This window comes from Anas platyrhynchos, chromosome 2 (genome assembly GCF_047663525.1).
Source record: "Anas platyrhynchos isolate ZD024472 breed Pekin duck chromosome 2, IASCAAS_PekinDuck_T2T, whole genome shotgun sequence".
Taxonomy (NCBI): Eukaryota; Metazoa; Chordata; class Aves; order Anseriformes; family Anatidae; genus Anas; species Anas platyrhynchos.
In genome coordinates this window covers 105211061-105235977 of record NC_092588.1, presented here as the reverse complement: position 1 = coordinate 105235977, position 24917 = coordinate 105211061, and the positions used below count along the sequence as shown (strand labels likewise).

General features: G+C 38.1%; 1 protein-coding gene across 1 annotated transcript in view; it reads right to left on the bottom strand.

Moving 5' to 3' along the window:
• ADCY1 (adenylate cyclase 1) overlaps positions 1-24917 on the bottom strand; it is a 163668-nt gene that overhangs the window by 84064 nt on the left and 54687 nt on the right. The window contains exons 3-4 of the mRNA XM_021268899.4: positions 16702-16820; positions 6437-6548 (exon numbers count right to left, since the gene is read on the bottom strand). Coding sequence (XP_021124574.2) covers positions 6437-6548; positions 16702-16820 — 231 coding nt within the window. The remainder of the gene's footprint in view (positions 1-6436; positions 6549-16701; positions 16821-24917) is intronic.

Sequence of the window (24917 nt, the reverse complement as noted above, 5' to 3'; positions counted from 1 at the left end):
TTGGATGAGGCCCTGGGCAACCCGATTTAGTGGGTGACATCCCTGCCCATGGCAGGGGGGTTGGAACTAGCTGATCCTTGAGGTCTCCTCCAACTCAGGCCATTCTATGATTCTATGAATTCTCTCAATTACTGCATGCATATTTTAATATTTCTTTCAACTACATTTTATCTGTGGGTTTAAAATTTCATATAATCATTCTGATAAACTTTTAATGGAATAATGCCTGAAAATATACAGTAACTTTGCCAACCTGTAGGTAAAAGTGGCAAGTACTCACACATCTATTTGTCTCAGCATAAAATGAACAAACAGAGAAAAAAAATAAGAGAATGGGCTAACTTAACTGCAACACTCCATCATGTTTGATTTGGCAGCATAATGGGGACATATTCAGAGCAATAAGAGTGAGTATAGGCTTAACAAGAAGAGCTTCTACAGAGTGATAGAAACAGTAGGAAAAAAAACAAATCTGGTTTCAGTATTGGAAGCACTGTAGCAAGTGGTTGTTAGGTTCTGACTGAGGAAAACTGGCCATCTCCAGATAAGCATATTTAAGCTTGTAATTTAATAATATATTTGTGAAGTCATGACACTTTATCTGCCATTACAGCAGCCATATCAATATATATGTAAAATATGTAGAACTATTCAGGATAACAATAAAAAGACATTTTGCTTCAAGTACTTTCTCTCATTTTAAGGGCAACTATATACGTTGACCTGCAATAACCTACATCTCTTGTCCGATCTCATACATGAACTTCCATTCTTACCATAAAGCCCCTCCCTACTTTGAATGGAAACTAATTTAACAATACTTATATTGTTTCAGTCTTTGAGAGTGAGAACCCATTTAACAGTCATGTAGGTTAATTTGCATACTTGGAAATTAAAACGGATCTTAACAAGAATATTTTACACAATCATCATGACAGATATGCATGCTTGTCTCCTACTTAGAATCCTGTAAGATGTTGTTTTCTAATCAACATCCAAGGAGAAACAAGTCTACAACAAATGTATTACAAAAAAGTTGAAAAACTAAGCTCTAAATTTCAGGAAACTGATATTTTTTCAGGTTTCTTCTATCACAACAGAGAGGATTAAAAAAGCTGCCACTTTTGTGCACCAACCAAAACATGAAATTCAGTCATGTTCTAAACAAAAAATCATGGAAAATATTCAAGACCTAATCACTGGAAATGTCCATTTCCCTTGGCCTGCAAGAATTACTGAAAAATGATTGCATGAAAAGAACTAGCAAGATAGTGTATTCACCTGGCTATAAAGAAAGTAGTTTCCAGAGACAAATTTCAAGAAGATAAAAAGTAAGTTTTGAGATGAGCAAAGCTGACTGCTGTGAGGATAGTGCTGCTGGCCTCCAGCACAGGAGACACAGCCCTTCTAGTCACAAAAGACTCCATACAGGAGTGTGTGTACGCAGGGTACATTAGACAAGTAAAGTATGCACCTGGGTTATCAACCAAACTACCCTTTTAATAATGAAATTAATTTGGCATTTCTGGATTGCAATTAGGCATCGCATTTGGATGACACCTGTTGAACTCCAGAAATACCTTTCTCTATGCCGACTGCAGGAGTTTCAGTTCAAACGTCCACACTGCAGGCATCTGGAACTGATCAGAAAAATCCATCATGGTCCAATGCAAAGAAGCAAATCTCAGATTTGTGGAATATGAGCTCAGGAAGAAAATGATAATTCATAACAAGCATACAAATCATGACAAGAGATATGACATAGAAATGACATAGGAAGCACAGTACTCTCTAGCCTAAAAAGTACTATGAAGGAGGTCAGAAAAGGTACCTCTTCTGTAGTACATGCCCATTTGTATGTTCCTACTAAGTGTGTGATGTTAGCTTCCTCGCTGAAAAATTGTCCCACAGACACTTACTTCAGCTTAACACCATACACATCATTAATCTCAGTTCCTATATAGTCAAAGGCATATTCATTAACATAACTTCAGTCTAGGGACGCTTTCTTAGGTCTCTCAAGGAGACCTCTCCAAATGGTAGTTAAGAGCAGGATTCAAGCTTAAAAGCACTATCTGCCTCAGTGGGCTTCTGTCTCTGCATTGACTCTTAAGGGAACTTTGGGAGACAAATCTCCTTAAACTTATCCTTTGCAAATATCCCCCCCTAGTGCACACTTACCAATTTCCACAAACAAGATCACATCCTGTATGTTCATGCTTTCCAACACTAACTTTCCCATCTGAACCAGCCCACAAAATTTTATATATTTTTATTTGTTTAAAATATAACATAGTTATATAAACTAAAAACATTGTATAGATTCAGTAGAATCAACTTTTTAAAGTTACTTAGAATCAACTTTTTAAAGCGATTGTTTCGAGGACTAGCTGGCTCTACAGCACAGGGAGGGACTGACAGTTCTTGACACAGTTCCAAAAAAAACCCCACAACAAACAAAAACAAAAACAAAAACAAAAACTCACACACAAAAAAAAAAAAAGCACAATCTGATCAAGAAAAGTAATTTACTGGCCCTTTGCTTAAGGCTCAGCAGCAAGATCCTTAGAAGAGAAGAAGGTAATCAGGAAAATATAGTAAATTAAAATGGAAAGAAATAGATTTAGCCTACAAATATTGGCAAAGTCTGATGGCATACATAACTGCAAAAGCAAAGAACAAGGAAAACTTCAGTGCATCCATCTGACTAACAGATGAGATGCTGTAAGTGGCAAGAACAAATAAATCTTTCATTCAGAATACTGATATCTTGAAAGGGACTAAATTTCATCTATCCTTATCTCTTTGTAAAAGGAAATTCTTAGAAGTCTGAGGTGCAAGAAGACAGAAGTTGAAAGGGAAATTATTGAAGATTCTCCATCCTTTACTGGATGCAGGGGGGAACATTACTGATGAGAAGGAAAAAGCTGAGGTTCTTAATGCCTACTTTTTCAGACCACTTATCCTCAGGGTACTCAGCCCCTCAACCTGGAAGTCGGAGACAAGGAGCAGAAGAAACCCCTCACAATTCATGTGGAAACAGTTAGAGACCTGCTACTCTACCTGAACTGTGTGACTGTGTGATTGCTGAGCCACTCCATCATCCCTCAGTGGTCATGATCAAACAGAGAGATCACGTGACCGAAGAATTGCTAAAGTGATGTCCATCTATAAGAATGGTCATAAGGAGGATCTGGGGAGCTACAGGCCTCTCAGCTTGGCCTCGGTGCCAGGAAAGCTGATGGAAAATGACATCTTGAATGCACAGCATGTGCAGGACAACAAGGGGATCAGGCCCAGCCAGCAAGGGTTCATGAAAGGCAAGTCCTGCCTAACCAACCTCATCTCCTTCTATGACCAGGTATCCCATCTGGTGGTGACCAGTTGATGTAGTCTGCTTAGACTTTAGTAAGGCCTTTGATGTGGTCTCCCATAGTATTCTCCTGGAGAAGATGGCAAGCCCATGGCTTGGACTGGTACACTCTTAGCTGGGTTAAAAACTGGCTGGATGACCAGGCCCAGAGAGTGGTGGTGAATGGAGTGAAATCCAGCTGGCAACTGATCACCAGTAGTGTTCTCCAGGGGTTGGTGTTGGGGCCCATCCTCTTTCATATCTTTATTGATAATTTGGGTGAGGGAATTGAGAGTGCACCCTCAGTAAGCTTGCAGACAACACCAGGTTGGGGGGAAGTGTCGATCTGCTGGAGGGTAGGAAGACCCTGCAGAGGGACCTGGACAGGTTGGATCAATGGGTAGAGGCCAGTGGGATGAGGTTCAACATGGCTAAGTCCTGGGTCCTGCACTTTGGCCACAACAACCCCATGCAATACTACAGGCTTGAGGCAGAGTGGCTGGAAAGCTTTGCAGAGGAAAATAAACTGGATGTGTTGGTTAACACTTGCCTGAATGTGTGCCAGCAGTGTGCCCAGGTGGCTAAAAAGGCCAACGGCATCCTGACTTGCATCAGGAATAGCATAGCCAGCAGGACCAGGGAGGTGATCGTCCTCTTTTACTCTGCTCTGATGAGGCCACACCTCGAGTACTGTGTTCAGTTTTGGGCCCCTCACCACAAGAAAGACAATGAGTTCCTGGAACATGTCCAGAGAAGGGCTATGAAGCAGAAAAAGGGCCTGGAACACAAGTCCTATGAGGAGTGCCTGAGGGAACTGGGGTTGCTTCATCTGGAGAAGAGGAGGAGGAGGATCAGGGGAGACCTTATTGCTCTCTTCAACTACCTGAAAACAAATATGCTTCTTTATCACACAGGATGCTAAAGAAATGCTTCCTCTTTACTAATAAGTTGACTTATGATTAAAATAATTAGAATATAGCTGAAATGTGTCTTGTCTCTTGTATCACAAGGTACAAGAGATACAAGCTGTGAGCATGACAACAGTCTTGCAGGGCCATGTGTAACTGTAAGTGGAGAGCCCCTGCTGGAGCAGATTCCAGGCTGGAGCTGCAAACCACACAGGAGCAGGTGACCTGGAAGGAGCTGCTGCCCATGTGGGAACCAAGCTGGAAAAAGTTTGCTCCTGATGGATGGACCCCTTAATCACAACCCGATGCAGCACAGTATGAACTAGAAGGAAAAGTAAATAACAATTCTTCCCCATATAGCTGAAAGAAGATAAATTTATTTTCAAATTTGGAAAGAGAATGTATGCAGGCTGAACAGAAAAGTGTTTTTTTTTTTAGCTCCTCTGCTGTCTCTGATTAGCTTCTTCCCCACAAAACAACTGACCTCACACCATGAGCCAGTATCTGCTTGTTATCCTTGCTTCAGGTGTCACTAACACCTCCAGTTGTCTGTACCTGGCCAGAACTAAAGGAGCAAGAATGGTATGGTAGCCATTTCCCTTGCTTCAGTGCCATAACACATCACAGGCATTGGCGTTTGTATGTGCACGTTTTTTACATCACAATTCTGATGTGTTATTACACTGCCTTGTGTTTTACAGCTAGGATGACTCTACACATGACAGCACTGTAAATTTTTAAAGAACTTATTAGATGTCTTGTTGCCATATAGAGGATAAATTCAGTAATGAAATGAAAGTAGGGAGAGCAGCTATTTAAACAGCTATTTAACACATTTAAGCTCCTGACAATGGTCAGCTACATGGAAGTCCCTTTTATTTCAAATCTTTATGTATCTGAAGTACTCTGGGCAGGAAACCTGTGCTCCCCATGAGGCATTGCCAAATGAGTACGTTACAAATTCATACACCTCCTCTCCCCCCCAATAAAAATCCACATTCATTGCTTTTCTACTCAGCATCTAAGTTAATCTCCTGTTAATCTTCTGTTTTTCTAGTAAAAAGGACACATTTTCCTTGAAAAAAAAAATAAATTAGTTCCTTTCTGTTCTGACTTGAACAGAGTGCAAATCAGGACATAGCACTTGATCAAAAGATACCCTGCTTAACTATGGGAGAGAATAGGTCTTCCTCAACTCCAGCATCTTATGAAGCAGAAAGCATCTTTCTCCTTGGTGTCCCTGAGAGCCTTTTATAAAGACAGAGCCACAGATTGTCCATAGACTTCATATCTCTTATGTAGAAGACTATATTGAGAAAAGGTGAGTTTGGACTTGGATGCTACTTATGTTGGGGACCTGAATAAATATGTTCTTCTAGGCTGCTGCATACAGTGGAGAAGCATCACTTATGTAGAGGTGATACTTCTCAACAATGAAGGCTCTGAGGACAAGGTTAACAAACAAGAGAGATTTGATGAAGTTTTGCTTTGTTCATGGAGAAAACACATTTTTAGCATATTGTTAAGTGTAATTTGAAACCAGCTGTGTGAACTTTTTCAGGAATATTCATGCCTCTCATTTCTTGTCAAATGCTTGTAGTACTATTAGACTGCTAGGAAGTACAGGCAAGGAACATTTCTCTCAAATTCTTTTTCCTTGGGGAATCTGCATAAAGTTAAGTGCAATGACCATATCAGTGATGTTATAAATCTCATTATGCCTACAACAACCTCTGAAAAGCTACCGTCATTTCTGTCATCAGTGTTGTCTGTGAATTTGATTCTCTAGCTTCTTATCATCACAGAAAGTAGTTTTATATTGTACCTCAAAAAATCATATTTTCCATTAATCTTTTTTTTTTTTTTTTCCATGCAGGATAGACATTTAAATACTGAAATATCCTCCTCGTTTTGTGTAAACATGACCAATGAAGAACACCAATGGCTTCCAAAGAAGCACAAAAAATATATTTAAATAAAGCAATTTTAACTCCTTTCCTAAAGAGTTAGTATAGGCTATTTTCTCTCCAGGATATTAATTTAAAAACGTAAGCTTTAGAAACTTGTAACACACAGGGCTAAACCCATCTATTACAGATTTCTAACATATTTAACTAATGTATCGTTAATTCAGAAAGGAATTTCAAGTACATTTAAAGAAGAATGTTGTACTTACTGTAGCTAACTCATCAAATTTGCCAAAGAGTTCATTCAGCAGCTTCACCAGCTCTTGGGCAGTACACTGTGACGCCAAACTAGTGAACCCCACAATGTCTGCAAACAAAATGCTGTAAAAAAGGAAGACACAGAGATATCAGTACAGAAGACATCCTCACATTCCCATTTTCCTCTTTTATAGCATGATAGGGACCTAACACACAGACTCAAGCAAACCATGAAATGCTATCAAAAATGCTACTTAGACTAAAGCCAGAAACAATCTGAAGTAGAGAACTAGACACAGGTTGGTAGTAATAATTGTGTGTGAACAGCTAACCGAGCAACCATTACACTCTTGGCAAGCACAATTACATCAAAAGCTCAACTTTTTAGTCACTGAGCACTGACAGTACATTCATGAATCATTTTTCAGTTAAGAGGAAGGTTGTTTTACATATAACTACCTTAATAAGTCAGTATGGGTTTCTTGATAGTCTTTTAAACATTTAAAAGATTATTTATTAATCCTTCTCAATCAATATTTGATTTAAGACACTGGTAATTCTACACAAAAGTGAAGTCCAATAAAAGACCCCACAATATGTAAGGAACATATTATATGCAAGCTAAGATAAAATACAGAATTATTGTTTGCTAAGACACCGTCATAGTTTAGTTATGGTTGTGAACTAATTAATACTGCAGTTAACTGCATACATACATTTCGCAGGTAATGGAATAGGTTCAGTAATATGATTACTGTTAAACATTTTTGGCATAAGATTTTCAAAATATGCTTTTTTTGTGTGTGTGTGTGTGTGTGTATCACTGCTTTAATATAATATTATTTAAAAATACAAAATATAATTCCTGTCTGGACAAGGCACAGTGGAGGGAAGACCGTAAGTAAATGCCCTGCCCTTTTTTAGAACAAATTCTGCCATGAAATATTACAACCATAGCAACTGCTGCATTTTTTTTTTTTTTAATGTAAGCAGAAATACACATGATCTACCCTCATTTTTCAGCAGAGGTAGTAGGAAACAGACAGTGGTTGAGCAGGGGTTTTACAGAGCCAATCTGTGTTCCTATGTCTACCTTATTTATGCATATAAGAATCCATATAATGTTATGCTAATACAAAGAGATGCTCCATAGTGATTGCCAAACAATTGGTTTGTTTGTTTGTTTGTTTTTAAAAAGTGTTAACATATATAGAACCAAGAAACGAGAAGCTACATGTTAACTATCACTTCTCTTAACAACCATTCAGGGATATGACTCTCCCTGCCTTAATTCCACAGAAAACTTAACAATGGCATTAGGACACTCTGGTGAAAAATCAGCAAAACAATATCAATTAAACTGTGACTATTAAAGAAAGAAGAGAAATGAAAGTGGAAAGAAAGTGAAAACAACAGATAAAAGTTACTTCTTATTGTCCAATGAGGTAGCCTGCACGTGAGTCAACTGCAGTTCTCCTTTACAAGTGGTGTAACTTCAATGGTTAGTAAAGCTAAATAGTTATTATAGTGCTAAGTCTGGTGTTGCCTCATTACCCAGGGGCTAAGTAATACTCTTATTCTTCCATCCCACATCCGAGAGAGTGGACTCTGAGGAGCTATCATTCTCTTTTGCTTGTGGACTATACCAAAACCTCTGCAATCCCATATTCCAGGTGTTTATTATTTGTCCTGTAGTTTTCTGTCATGCCAAGTTTTTACCACTAAATTCAAAGGATCAGGAAGATTGGCTATTCCAGTAAAATCTTAAATTGTTTAGGATTTTAGACAGATGAGTTATTAGTATCATAAATTCTACTTAAATCTTATAGGTGAAATAATTTTTGAGCAGTGCTTTCTCAAACTTTTTCCCTGCTCTTGATTTTAATGTCTGTGTGATGCTGATGTGTTGAAGGAGCAGTGCTGTTCCAGGTGGGAGGTTTGCTTAATCCTAACACTGCTTGTTTACAAAAGATCTGAGGAGCATATACTGAGTACTACTAAAGTGCAAGACAGAAGCAGTAGGAGAGAAGTTTAAAATATTTTCTTCTGATGTTTTTAGTTGAGATGCAAGGCATACTTTTATTACTGGTTGTCTATCTCAAAGTAACAGCTGTGGCTACCCTTTCAATGACTTAAAACCCTCATCATTCCATTAACACCTTCTGCTCTTAACTACCACTTGTTGGTACAGCTGGAATTGGGTGAGTATTTCCTTTGTTCTTGAAGCATTTGTAGTTTTGACTGTAGATTTTTTGTGGCTGTTTCCTGAAACTTTCCACCCATCTTGACTGTGCTTTGTAAAATGAGCCTAAAATTACTTTTTTTTTTTTTTCTTCCTATATCTTAGTTTTAACATTTTTTTAATGCATTGATAGATAGAGCCTGAATACTCACCAATGAAAGCACTGGCTATCTTTGTAACATTTGATAGGAAAATTAGCTTTTTTTTTTTTTTTTCTAATGGGAAGATACCAGATTTTTCACTAATATTTTTTATAGATAAATGGTTTCTTCCAGTTACCAACTTTGCAAACAAAGTTCTTCAAGAGTTTGTCTCATTTCCCACCACTATACATGTAGATGCTATGATTCGCCTCTTTCCTTCTGATCTTAAAATATTTCCTTCTTAATGAAACTCACCTTTCTGAAAAGATATATTGCCTCTCCAAGTACTATGTACAGTGGTTGAATCTACATTGACTTATGAACAGTTTCTAGTAGACACACAGACAACGCTCATAATCCCTAATACCCACATAAATTTACCATAAAACTACAAATCCTATGCAATACCACAACAAAGCCTAGATGATAGATACCTGTATCTTTTTGTGTAATTTGTGGAAAAGATTTGTAATCACTGAAAAATAGTGTTATGTTTTGTTTTGCTTTGTTTTGTTTTGTTTAACTGCTCGTTTTTTACTAGAAGTTTTTAGGTTTTTACTAGCTATTTTTTTAGTCCAAATTTTTAGTAGAGGTATCCTAAGGACTTTTTAAAAAAGTTTCCTGGTGAATCTGATTTGATAAACAACTCTCCCTTCCCCCAGAACTATTAATTTCTAACTGCTTCTTATATAGAAAACCTGAATAAAAGCAAGGCAACACTGCTGTAAGCAACTTCAGGAATTAAAGAATCACTATGAACATTCAGTCATTTCTCATCTCTCTAACACATACAAGGAGCTGAGCTTGTTCACAGCATTGTCTCATGCTCTGTGACATATCTGGAGCATCTCTGTGTTGATAAGCACTGAGTAATTCCACTAGAACCTTCTGTGTTCCTGCTTTCTCTCATCTGCTCCCCTGAGCTCCATGAGCATGTGTAGCCAGCATAGTGACACGGCAGCCCTACCGCAGCACTCTGAGAAGATGCTGCACCTTGTTAAAATGGAACGCTGAAAGCCTGTTGCTTGGTGTAAGAGATTTAAGCCACTTTCCCACTGAGAATGTTAATGGAACAATATTTTTCTGTGTCTCCTTATGGCATGTGCCAAAAAAGAAATCCTGTCAAGTTCCAGAATAGATTTAAGAGCTTGTAGGTAGTAAATGTTCACTGTTAATAGTGCTCTTTAATGTGCCTTTTTTGCTTGAACAGTCCTGCTGGCTTCACCAGAGCCACTTGTATGAACTCAGCAAAAGAGGGAGAAGTGATATGGTTTGGGTTTTTCTGATGGTTTGCTTTTATTTTCTGCGTGTGTTTTTTATTTGATTAGAGTACAGGTTAAAGTAAGAGTGATATTTTAATGGCACATGCTGCATCAAAAAGGCATCTGTAGGATTTTTTTCCTTTTTTTTTTTTTTTTAATCAATCATAAGTGAAAATTATTAGAAAATGTTATCTGTAACTCACTGCAATGATTAAGAAACAAGTGATCTCAAAAAAAAAAAAAGCACAACAACACAAAGGTTTATTAAAGCTAAAAAAAAGAAGAAAGGGGGAAGGGGATTTGGTTTTATGTAAAAAAGTTCACTGTGAAGCCTTTCAAGCTGTGTATATATATATAATATATATTATATATATATAATAATATATATATAATAGAATATAATATATATAATGTATAATACATACACACATATATATAATATATATTATAATAATTATATATATTATATATGTATGTGTATTATACATTATATATACATATATATATACAGCTTGTAAGTCTTCACAGTGAACTTATATAAAGTTCACTTATAGATATATATATATAAACCCTGTCTATAGTCTTCATGATCACAGCTTTTTAGCATTGGAATGGGTAATTCAAATTAAAAAAAAAAAATCTGTGTTTTGATGCTTTCTAGAATACAGCACAGATCAGAAATATTTGCATGTAAGTAGCTGCAGACTGTCTCTGGCCTCAAACTGGGTCACAACCACATCTAAATAGATTCAAGAAATAATTTTATTGGTAGCTTTGAAACAGTGCATTGCCTGAAATTATTCTCTTGTTACACTGAGCCAGTTCTATTTCTCACTTGTAAAACTTGGGTTAAATTGCTGTACCAAAGGCCCAAGAAATCAGTAACAGATCAATGTTCACTTTGTTTCTTTCTTTTAAAAGAAAATATAAACCCTAACTTACTATACCTGATTTTAAGGAAGAAATGTATCTTTTATGTTCCAAACCACACTCCTGAGTATCACAGAAGAGCAGGTATGTTGGGGAATATCTTCACATGTAAGCTGACATATGGTCCTCACATCCTTCATGGTGACCTTGGCTTGGGTTACCCCTGTAAGATAGTTCTTGTGCTATGCTGAAATGTCTCTTTAACTGCATATGAACTACTTTTTGTTTGTTTGTTTGTTTTTGTTTTTTCTTATGAGAATCAGAAGTTATTTTGATTGTGATTATTTTCCACCCTAAGGCTTGAATCTAATGTTCTCATGTGGTTCACACTATAATTCTGAAAGTGTATTTATGTGTCGTTTTACATTATATATTTTTTTCTTTTTTTCTTTTTTTTTTTTTTTTTTGCCATTTAAAGAATATGCATTAATTTCCTACTGTATAACAATTCTGTCCAAAAACATTACAAGGTAACAAATGCCTCACTTCTTCTTCTTTGGCTGACAGAAAAACATCACATCTTCAAGATTATTGAATAATGTTCAGGTATTCCACACAAAATGTAGAAGCAGAGATGTATGTACAGTGAAGAATGTGTTGGGAAAGGACTGATTTACACCAGATTATGACAGTTCTTCGTGACCTCTTCTTTGGGAGGGTTCCATAGATATATAGTTTCTGATTTAAGCACTACCCTTTAAAAAGTGAACATGGGGGATTATCTTATCTGGGAAATATTTCTTGTTCCTTTCTGCGCACACACAAACACATTGATATGAACAAAAACTTTTTATTGTACCACTGTCTTGCTTCCAGATGTAAATTTGGGCCTACTGATCTTTCTCTTTTGACATGAAACAGCTGCTGAACAGAGAGCTTCCATGCTCTTCCAAAGTTAATGGATTGTGAGAGAATGAAAAAAAAAAAAAAGTATTTTCTGTATGTTGTACTTAATTTACAAGAAAAACATGACAAAACTACCACATATGAGAAACCAAATGTCAGGAAGAGAAAATATACAAGTGAAAGTGATCAGGAGTTCATTTAAACAAAATTCTAATATTGGAACAATTATTTTAAAAATGAAAAATCTGGAAGAAAAATAAACAATTGCACTGTAAGAAAATAAGTATCTCAAGTGGACAAATGACATTTTAGATAGTGGGCCATCAGTATTTCTTTCTGCAAAGCTCAAGCAGTAAGTGTGAACATAGTGCAAACAAGAATCTGCTTGTATTAGAACTAAATTATGAAAGTTTAAGCACTGAAACTGGAGGAACATGGAGGGTTCAAGGTTTCACCCTCTTCACTTCTGGCACTTTCAGTAACAAGACATTCCTCAGGTTATGAGTTGATACATATCTTCCCCAGCAGGTATTTTTCATTATCTAAATGTGAGTGATTTAGAGAAGAAAAGAAATTTTCCCACAAACTACTGCTGTTCCTATGGCCCTTCCAAGTTCTTTTGATGACACTGTCATCCATACATACATGTAGAGCCATACATCTAGTGCTTTTTTATGGGCTGTGTTCACTGATTACCTTAGAACCATCTCAAATGGAAATATAAAGTAAGTAAGGCTCCCTCTCTACATAGAAATCTTGAACTGATAAAGGATTTTAATGCTTCTACTGAAGAAAGAAAAATAAAACATTAGATGAATTCTCATTATTGTTTTTCATGTAAATAGTTTTTGTTGGTCATGGTTCCTTTCTCCTCTTCTTCTTCCTCTTCCTCTTTTTCCTTTTCCTTTTTTCCTTCCCTTTCTCCTCCTCCTCCTCCTCCTCCTCCTCCTTCTCCTTTTTAATACGCTGAGTGGAAAAATCATGCAGTTTACTCATTTCATGCCTATATCCTTCAGTCTATCCATTCTAGAAGATGACGCTCTGACAATCTCAGATATTTGCCAGGAAAAAAAAAAGGGTTGCAATAAAGAAGCATAAATATACAGCATATCTTCTCTTTTCCACTGCCTAGCCTTGGGGTTTGAAACTCCAGGAATTTAGAAATATAGAATGCCTGGTATGAAAAGGGCAAGTTATGAGAATACAGGTATGGTGTCTTAGATGTGCCCAGTACAGGACTGAACTGCCACTACTAAGAAGAAAAGTTGCTTCCATCTCCTTAAAAAGGTAAGGTCCACATCTCATTATTGGCACTGACACCCAGTTGCACTTCCTGAAGGGTAGGACTGTCCTATACGCTGGTGTCAGGGTGAAATGTGCAGAGAGTTCCCCTTCCTTGTTTAAATCTGCAGAGTCACACATCTCTAAGGGTGAAACTGGTGTTATAAATGACGATACAACTCACTCTGAATTTAGTAATATCTATAAAAGAATATTTATAAAAAGTATAAAAAGCAAGTAAACAGCGCTGGGTGTGCAGGGAGTCTACACTCCACCAACATGCACACACAAACATCAAACATTCTAAATATACAGAACATTGCTTTTACATACTAAACCCGAGTATGCCTATGCAACCACAAAAGGTAACAAACAATCTTTTAAGTTCCGTGACTTAACAGTCTCCATTTTCCATTCCTTTTGAACAATATGTCTTGCTTTAAGTTGTCAAGCAACTCAGCCTTCACGCCTTACGTATCCCGTTCTTTCCAGATCGAAGAAAAGCATATCCATCTCCTTTACAAGGTCAATAGAGGTCAAAAGGCACGTCCAGGTCAACAGGGGGCGTAACAGCAAAAGACTTCGATGGCTGTAGCAGCAGAGGGGCCCATGGCGTAGCAGTCGGATCAGTAAAGGAGCCTGCAGCTCCCTCACTGTCTGGCAAACCACCCCTCGTCTCTTTAAGGCCTCAGAAATTGCTCGCCAGGTGCCGAGCAATCCCACTGCAACCTTGTCGTTTTTAGTTGCATAGTCCCACACCTTGACCTCAGTTTGGTCCCATATTTCAGGATCATGAACTGCCTGATTGTTAATAAGGAGAATAAGCTGTAAGGTTACCAGGACAGTCTTTGTTTCCATTCCCCATAATGCGCAGCTGCTTGCCAGCGAGGGGCAGCTGTGTGCACGGGTCCACTTCTCTCGGCTTGAGCTTCTTTCCAGCTCCGGTGTGCCTATTTCCAGTGACTTTCTGTACGAGCTTCTTTGAGCAGTTTGCTGAGTTTGGCCGAACCTATCTCCATGAGGCAATCAGTGTGCCTGTTCCCGTCCTGGTCTCTGTTCTGCTAGCCTGTTCCTTTTCATTCCTTCTTTCTGCTTCTTTACTGATGACATAACTTCATCACATCGTGTTGCCTTTTTTTTTTTTTTTATCTTGAGGGCAGGCTCCTCTCTTATACCCTTCTCCCCACAGAAGTCCTTTTCAAAAACAACTTTTCATTGGTCATACAACTTTGCAAATAACAGCAACGGCAAACACCCAGAAATTTCCATGCCTTAAGGGCTGGAGAACAAGAAACCTGAGACTGCATGGAGTCTCTTGAATCACCCTTCTTTGTTCCCTCTAAACTCTTTTACATTCCTGATGGCCTCATCGTTAAGAGTCTGATGTTATCATCAACCACGGGGCTTTCCAACCCCCATGGCCACACTCCCACATCTCCCCCTTCTTTATTAATACCAACCATTTTCTCGACACGAGTCACCACTCCGTATGTAACAACGGTATATTGGGACCTGCTAGCAACAGCTTGCTAAGTATTTACTAGGGCAGTATTCCCCCTCTTATCTTTTTTCTGAATGCGATAGTTGCATTAAGAGCATAAGTTATATAGTTTCTTACTGTATACTTGATGAGATTTCCTGTTTTCAGGTCTCTTCCCCAAGGATCTTTCACATTAAAATGAGACCATATCACTTTTTCTCCATTTACCTCAAAAATATCTTTCTAATGCCAGAGAATGAATTCACCTCCCCAGAGGACGTATTCAAGTTCAAAGTCTTTGATGAACTCTACATAGAAGCAATATGTGAGCCACAACATCCTTACAGGTTATGTGAAATACCGTGTCATGCAGAAAAGGATAACTCCTGAGTTTATGTTTTTAAAAAGACTTCAGCACAACAGAGAACTCAGAAGTATTATAATTAAGCAGTTCAGTTGCAAAATAATGGAGTTCAAGAAGACTATCCACACTGTAGTCAAAGTAAAGACCTATTATGCATGTAAATTATAAATGTACTCACCAGGACAACATTGGCTTGCATTAAGCCTGAATATAAATGCAACAAACGGTAGGATGAACATATTTTGTAACACTGTGATGGCATAACCAGACACAGTTTTTTATAGGTATATGAGCAATCTGATTACCAAAGAGACAAACAAAGACAGTAGGAGGCACCCGAGCAACAAAAACTTAGCAGAGAGCACACAAGATTAGCACAAGTGACTGCAAATAAGCAGGCCACTGCAAACCAAAGAAAAAAGATTGGCAAGAAATAGAAAAAGAGACAAACAGTGTTGGTGGGGTGACAGTGGTATGAAAGCATGAGTCATAAACAAGGAAAAATAGATGAAAAGACAGCTCATTTTCTGGTCTTGAATTCACAAGCCTGACAACCTTGACTTTGGCAACTGAGAACTACTGAAGCCCATAACCAACTATGCCAACTGTGCAGCATCATCTCTGGGGTATTGTACACTTACAGCTAATTTTAAGTTGGTGGTTAAAGACCAAGTTTTTTTGTATGTAGCGATGATGATTAACATAACATAAGATTTAATCACTGGAAAGAAATGTGTTTTTAATGAATAAATTCAATAATGCTTTGTTTACAGTTTACAAATCCAACCTGATTTGTGAGTCTTCTACATAATCCCTTTACAGTAATCTTTGATTCTCTGACATAGATAATTTTAGTGGCAGCATCTTAGTCACTAGAAGTGGTCTTTGCAAATATTACAGTCAGCTCAATGGCAGATGGGCTAAACCCCAAGAAGAGGAAACTGCTTCTGGATAGGTGAGATGGAGTTTACGCCTTTGCCACATGAGCAGACAGTGAAAATCTTAAGAGAAGACAGTTCTATGATATCTTCTATTGGAGATGCACCTTGCTTAGAGCTAGGATGGTACCTCTTTGAAACTGTTTTTAGTGTGGAAGCACTTGGAGAAAATGTAACTAGAGGAATTATCATAAAACAACACCATTCAGACAAATCCTTTAGGGAATTTGTTTTGAGTGGCAAAGAGAATAGAAAATGAGAATGCACTTTGACAACAACCAGCATGAATGAGGCCACTTGCACGGTAGTCTGTTACTGAACAAGAAGTCAAATTGGGCCTCAGTCAATAACATCTTCTGAAGATGAATGCTTGTTTAATGGGGACAAACATGTATTTTCTTGAGTTTACCTCACACTTTCCATGGTGTTACTCAGAAAAACTATAGTACTAAATGTAGTCCTTCCTTACTATCAGGAAAATAAATGCAAATGTGTTATTGTTACCATGCAAATTAAATAATTCTATTCACTCAAAATGAAAGATGGTACAAAAAGAATGACTACTCACTTTAAAAGTTTCCTGCCTCCCAGCATTACTATTGAAAGCCATTTATTAAGTCATCATTTACTCCTGAGACTACTGTGTCTTCCTAGCAGCCCCATTCTCCCATAAATGACAAATCTTTACTATACTGATCGTTTATTATGTTCCAAGACCTAATCACAACTGCATGTATATTTACTAAGCATTCTCTGCTTTAAATTATTTAATGTACGATATCAATCCTACCTAACATTGTCATGCCTTTGAATGTAAATCTTGTGGAAAATCCTTTCAGGAGGCTTCAAGAAATCTTCCTTCATTTCCATTGCAACATTCCTGGGCAAAAGACTCATCAAGAGACGTTCCTGAAAAAAATGTAAATAACATCAGTTTTGTGCTATAGTATATTGTCTATTATTAAACTTTTTTTAAACTAGGAAACTAGACAACTTATTCCTACTTGAGTCTGCTTCCTGAGAACCTTCTCTAAATAAATAGTATAAACCATTTTTTTCAGACTTCTGCAGACTGTGCATTCTTTTTAAATATTCTGCACAAAATAAATAAATCAGTAGACAAACAAGCTACACAGAAATGGAAGAGACAGCAAAAACTGATAATTTTCCAAAATTTTCATTAACATCGCAATGTTAATAGTAGCAACTTTCTTTATCTCTAGTAGCTTTTATCTATCTGAGAAAGAATTTCCAGGATCATTTGTGTGTCCTACTTCTGAATCTAATAAAAATGTTATATTACAAGTACTATGACAGCTGGTTATTAAGCAGAGAGAATGGATGACAGAACTATCCACACAGTATGAATCAGCATAACCATAATAAAGGCGCAGTTTTAATGGCATCTTATTGAGTCTGGCAATGTCTGTTCCGGCCATCTTGTTAACAGAACACATTGGTGCAAACCCCTATTAAAACACATCTCTGCTTGCTATATCCACATAGATATTTTAGCATGTGTCACTGACCTGCATAGAAAGGACCTCTAATATTTTGGATCTCATCAGTATTGACTATAAATGCCTATGTAGTTATTCCAAATATTCTGGCCCGTATTCAGGGACCTGTAGAACCTGCAGCAGGTGTTCTTAGGTGTTGTAAAGTGTATTTAGATACCTGTTGAATTTTTCTTTTCACACAGAAAACACAATTCAAAATGCAATAGATCTGTTTTTGTTTGTTTTGTTTTGGTTTTGGTTTGTTTTGTTTTTCCAGTGAGTAGTTACAAGTCTATGCATCAGGCCTGATAGTTTCAGTTCTGGAAACACACTGAAGGAATTCATATAACTGTATATATAACAGGAGCCACAGGAATGGCAACTGTGAGATATCACATCACGTAAGTGCAGAACTTGTTTGAACTGCATCATCCTGTTATTTGAATCACATGAAGTAAGGAGCAATAATCAACACTCAGAAGAGGGTATCTGCATGGGCAAATATGCTGTATTGCTCACATGCACACATTTTACCAGACAGAAACTCCAAATAACACACAAAGGGTTTTTAATTTTACAGTTTCATCTGAAATATGACGAATTGGTTATTTATGTCACTAAGAGATAAGATAAACTTTGCAGAACTGCCACAGTTCTTATTTTAGACTAATGATCCTTCCTGTATTTGTGGCAATGCATATGGACTTGAGGCTAGAGATTGTTAATTAAGCCTATTTCCTATTATTTTCACTTATATACCATGAATATTGCAGAATATGGTGAAATTAAATATTTGTGAATTTCAAGTTAACCAAATAGCCTTAGCAATAGATCTTGGTAAGAAATGGTAAATTACTACAATTTCAATGTTATTTTAATATAGCAGCCTCAAACTCAACAAGCAAGGAAAGACTCAGCCATAGCTGAGCTGTCCTTTCAGGCCAAGAAAGGAATCAGCAGTGTGGCTCTAAAGAATAGTCACTGCAGAACAGATGGGAAAAGATAAGAAACAAACTCACATTAAAAGGTATCAGAGCACTGAATACAAATGAAAGACAGCATCTAACTTTATTAAAAAAAAAAAAAAAAAAAAAAAGCCTCTTTTATTTTGGGCAATATCTCATCTGTCAAGCAAAGTGGTATTGTCTTCCAGGTCATCATAAGGGATGATTACATCTCAGAGGTTTGGAAATGTAAAACTGGCTTTGTGAATACCAAATACTGCTGTTGGAAGGCTTGGGAAATGGTTCTCATCTGGATCTCTATTCAGTAGGTCCTACCATCATTGACTGATTTTTCATTTGCTCCCATATGGCTGATCTGATTGAAAAAATGATCTGAACATCAGACCAAAAGGAAAACTAGATGTGCATGGCTGCATAGTGAATTGAATGGAACAAGTGACAGTACTGAAGCAAGGCCAGTTACACTTGTAGTGACATTCATGCCTGGGTGGCTGTCACCTCTGACGGAGATGGGTGGTGACAGAAAAAAAAAAAAAAAAAAGAAAAAGCAAGAGTCAGACAGGGATCACTAATCAATTAGCAACAGCATTGACTAGAATAAACCAACACTCATGTGGCAGAACTTCTTTTTAGTAACAACTGAAGTTGTATTGGGGAAGCCTCAACATGTGGCATATTACAAAATACAGGGGCTAGTAGAGAGAAAAATGTATCCACATTTTCATCTTTCTCACTGATCTACGACACAGTTTAAGCTTTTAGCAGCTAGTTTCTAATCAGAAAATTAAATCTTAACACTGTGAATAACATCTGCTGTCTTAGGAATTTGTACTCTCTCTTCCTGCTATAAATCTTCACTCAGCATTAATATGATCTAAGGTGAAATCACATGATAAAAAATAATAATAATAATAATTTTTTATGAGATTGTAATTGTCTGAAAATGATTTTGCATTCCCTGCAGAAATCCCACTAAGAAAAGAAACTAACAGATTAGGACCTACATCCCCTTCATTCACAGTGTCTTTCATTACAATTTTATTTTAAACTGTCAGATGTAGCCTGGGATTTGTAATGCCAAACTGGTCTGCCTCTGTCAATTGTCCTATTCCTATTAATGAGGATTTCTGCACCACTAATGAAGACAGTTAAACTTGAATAGAACACAACTTTAAAAATATCCAGATTTCATTCTTCCACAGCAATGAAGAACTGTTGAAAATAAGAAGGAATAAATCCATTCCTTTGACTTCAAGTCAAGTCAAAATGTACATACTAAGCCAATCAGGAATTGTTCAGTGACACCTTGGCACAATTCAACAAGTAAAGAATATCCTGAGTTAGAAGACACCCACAAAGATCACTGAGTCCCACTCATGGCTACACACAGGACCACACAAAAATCAAACTATACATCTGAGAGCATTGTCAAATGCTTCTTGAACTCTGGTTGGTGCTGTGACCAGTTCCCTGGGCAGCTTGTTCCAGTGCCCAGTGACCATCTTGATGAAGAACCTTTTTCTAATATCCAATCTGAACCTCTCCTGATTCAGTTTCACACTGTTCCCCTATTGCTGGTCATGAGAGAGAAGAGATCAGCACCCTTAGTCTCTTCTTTTCTAATCAGAACAAATCAAGTGACCTCCTTACTCAAGTGATTAATCAAATCAAGTGATCCACTCCTTAAATGCCTTCCCCTCTAGACACTTCACCATCTTAGCAGCCCTCCTTTGGATACTCTGTAATAGTTTTATATCCTTCTTATATGGTGGCATACAAAACTGCACTTGAGGTGAAGCTGCACCAGTGCAGAGCAGTGTGGGGCAATCACCCCCTTCAATCAGCTAGCAGTGGTGTGCTTGATGCAACCCAGGATACAGTTGACCTTTTTGACTGCCAGGGAACACTGTTGAGTCATATACAATTTTCCATCAACCAGAACCCCCAGATCCCTTTCCATGGGGCTGTTCTCTAGCCTCTTCTCCTTGAGCTGGTACATAAATCCAGGATTGCCTCATGTCAGATACAGAATCCTACACTTGCTCTTGTTGAACTTCATATGATAGGTGAGCACCCAGCCCTCTAATTTGCTAGGCCTCTCTACCATCAGGGCATTCAACAGCTCCTCCTAATTTAATGTCATCTGCAAACTTACATTCAAGTCCTGCATCCAAACCACTTATTAAAACATTAAGGAGAAATGGCCCTAATGTGGGGACTTGCAAAATGCCACAAGTGATGGGCTGCCAACCTGATGCAACCCCATTTACTACAACTGTTTGTGTCCAACTCGTCAGCCAATTGTTCACCCATCATATTATGTTTTTAACTAGTAGTATGCTGGACATTTTGTCCAGACAGATACTGTAAGAAACTGTGAGAAACAATATCAAGAGCCTTGCTGAAATCCCCTCCCAAAAATCTTATCAACTGGCTTCCCTTGGTCAAGTAGGTAAGTAACCTTATTATAAAAGGAAATTAAGTTTATTAAACAAGACCTTCCCATCATGAACCCATGTTGGCTGTGACCAATGACTATGTTGTCCTTCAGGTGTTTTTTAGTAACTCCCAGAATAATCTTCTCCATAATTTTATCAGGCTCTGAAGTGAGATTGAAGTGCCTATAATTATTAAGGTCTTCCTTCTTGCCCTTCTCAGAAATTGGAACAATATTTGCCAGTTTCCAGTCAACTGGGACCTCTCCAGGTACCCAAGCCTGTTGAAAATTAATTGAGAGAGGTCTTGCATCAGCCAGCTTTTTGAGCATCCTGGGATGAATCCTATCAGGCCCCACAGACATATGCATCCAGCTGGAGCGGCAAACCCCACACAAGTTTGGAGTTGTTTAAAAGCCCTTTATAAAGGAGAGAAGGCGAGAGGGACAGAGGGAGGGAGGGAAAGAGGAAAGGAGGGCAGGCTGTATACTGCAGTACTGCATTCCTGTGATTTCTCTTCCCTGAGAGGACAAGTGTAAACAAGCAAGCAGACAGCAGGGAGAATGCTGAAGGAACAGTTTCCATCATCTGCAGGCTCTATTCTGTCCCAACACTTTCTTCAACTTTCTCCAATACAGAGAAGCCAAGGCATGCCTCTCAGCACAGTTCCCTCTCTCATCCCTGTCACTGTCCTGGATGATTTCTCCCACCCACACTCTGGCTCTACTTTTACTGGAGCCCCCAACATGTGTTCTTAATACATTTATTTCCCCTTTCTCCAAATGAAGAACATCCCACCTATTTTGAAAACCATCACCATTCTTATTTTACTCTTTCTTCCAAACACTTTTGACTTAATGTTGTTTTGAAAATTTCATCTGTATTTATAATCATTTTATTCAGCTTCCCCAGCAATACTATCCGGCCTAATACCACACTCCTTTCCTATTGCACAAAATTATTTATTTTGACATCTGTATGGGAAATGACTGATAGATTTTTCAAAATCCTTTAGAAAGCTGTAAATCATTTACAAACCCATTCTCCCTTCATCAGAAAAAGAGGCTTCAGTACAGTAAAATGCCTTAATGTTTACAGCCAGCATCTTCTCCTCTCTTCCCCATTGCCTGCTGTGTAGTTGGGTGGCCCATGAACTAGATGTACTTGCTGGGCTTTTCCATGCTGAATTATTTTTCTTGTAGATTATCACATGAGATAAATAGAAAACAAAAAGGAAATCTTCCTTAAAGTCAGTTTAAATTACTTCATCGAAGGAAACAGTAGTCTCCATTGTTTCTGAGATACAGGAGAAAAGCAACCAGAGGAAGTGGAGTATTGTCTCAAAGCTGTGGCTTCTTGTGTTTCTTTGGTTTGTTGAACCTCATTGCTTGCAAGAGCCCTGTTCACTCATGTTACTGTATATGCATGTCTAGTAGAATTCATTCTGAGAACTAAGTTACAGTCTGGACCTGCTGAGGGGCCATGAAGAAATTTTTTGCTCATTATGTCTTGCAACCCCATGAGAATGGGCCTGTAATGGATGCAAGTCGGGCCATCTTCACAGAATCACAGAATCACAGAATTTCTAGGTTGGAAGAGACCTCAAGATCATCGAGTCCAACCTCTGACCTAACGCTAACAGTCCCCACTAAACCATATCCCTAAGCTCTACATCTAAACGTCTTTTAAAGACTTCCAGGGATGGTGACTCCACCACCACTGGAACAGGGCAGCCTGTTCCAGTGCCTCACAACCCTTTCAGTAAAGAAGTTCTTCCTAACATCTAACCTAAAACTCCCCTGGCGCAACTTAAGCCCATTCCCCCTCGTCCTGTCACCAGGCACACGGGAGAACAGGCCAACCCCCACCTCACTACAGCCTCCTTTTAGGTATCTGTAGAGAGCAATAAGGTCGCCCCTGAGCCTCCTCTTCTCCAGGCTGAACAAACCCAGCTCCCTCAGCTGCTCCTCGTAGGACTTGTTCTCCAGGCCCCTCACCAGCTTCGTCGCCCTTCTCTGGACCCGTTCAAGCACCTCCATGTCCTTCTTGTAGCGAGGGGCCCAAAACTGAACACAGTACTCGAGGTGCGGCCTCACCAGAGCCGAGTACATGGGGACGATCACCTCCCTAGCCCTGCTGGTCACACTGGTTCTGATACAAGCCAGGATGCCGTTGGCCTTCTTGGCCACCTGAGCACACTGCTGGCTCATATTCAGCCGACTGTCCACCATCACTCCCAGGTCCTTCTCTGCCTGGCAGCTCTCCAACCACTCATCTCCCAGCCTGTAGCTCTGCTTGGGGTTATTGCGCCCCAGGTGCAGGACCCGGCACTTGGCCTTGTTGAACTTCGTCATGTTTCTTCTGAACTTCTGCTTACAGTCAAACTGCTGATCCTGCTGCCTTCACCCACCAGGGAATTTAGGCCCAATATCTGGCTTGGAAGAGAGATTACTCAAAATAGGACTCAGTGGTTTCCAAGCTTGTGCTGGGGAATGCAGTAGCTCTTGATGGTCCATCCTCACATCCCTGTCCCCAGGTGCTAACCCATATTACTTAGGAAAGACTGCATACCCATGGCCTGTTGCTTTCTACATTTTCATAAGGACTTTAAAAACAAGCAAAAACAAAAACAAAAATAAAAAGATGTAACAAAATATGTTTAGCACCTTTGCTTTCTGACTGACATGGTTTTTTATTCTTTTTTTTTTATATAGTGACTGTCCAGTTACAATGGCAAACAGGAAAAGAAGCTCACATAAAAAAGAACCATTTTGATCATCTACACTTAAAAGGATTTTTATAACACAAAAATGAAATCCAATCTACTAGATTATGCAGCCAACAAAAGATCTTCTATTATTACAATTCTTAAATGGGAAGTGCCACCATATTTATTTATTTGTTCATTTTTCTGGAGAAGACAAGCTTCAGGCACTCATAAAAAGTGTTCTAGAGACTGTTTCAAAGTCAGCTCGTGTATGTAATCTTGAGATTTGGTTTCTACTTTGTCATCAGGTTCTACAAAGTACATCTTAAACATTACCACCCACTACCTAATTATACCTTGATAAATTACTCTTGCATAATTTTAAAAGATACTGCTGAGTGTGTTTATGGTCTCTGTTATACCTATATTAAACTGTACATTCATTTTACAGTTTCCTTACAGAAACTGCAAGGGAAAAAAAATGAGAGGGAAAAGAAGCCTAGTGCACTGAAAAATGACTTTGTGTAATACTACTGAGATTCTTTTATACTACCTGTAAGCCGGAAAATGAAGGCAATATATTTCCTTCATACATTATTTTAAATTAAACTATACTTTGAGAAATGGACTGCTTTGTCTTCCAACTAAGTATGAAAAAAAGCACTGTTAAAGATGGTGATTTTTTGGAAGCCACAAGGTGGCAATGTTTCAGAACATTCGTGAGATTACTTGAAAATATCTATTTATCAGTAAATCCTTGTTACAACCATAAACAAAAAAGACCTTCCGTAAAATCGCAGTCTAGTGCACTAATTTTGAAATGGTAAGAGGATGGCTAGCAGCATACTATTATGGTACATGATCATACAATGCAAGATGGCTATGGTTAACCTATTTGTTATTGTTTAAACAAAAGAAAGGCAGAATATATCATCAGCATAATGTTTAATAAGGCATTGATACATGGAAGATGATTATTTACAATAATAAAATGGAGAGTGTAATGCTTACTGAAGGAAATAAGGGAGAGTGAAATCTTGGCTAAAATAGAGAGCAATGGGCAGCATCGACTGTAGAAGTACTGGGCTGGAGAGTATATAACGTATATAAAGGTGTATGGTATCATTATATACCATACACCTATTTGAAGGTACAGGACAGCATATGAGAAGTAGAATGAGAAAAATGAGTAAACATCAACAGCACAATCCACAAAAACACATGAGATAGGATGATTTGGAAACCTCTGCAAGTGAAAAAGCCCCAGATACCACTGACCATTGAATGTCTATGAAGTCTTTATGAGGTGATACTCTACGAAGGCAAGTGTGATGTTAGAATGGGCTGGAAAACTGCTAGTAGGGTAACCTTTAGATCAGCTCCATGCATCATTTTTAAAC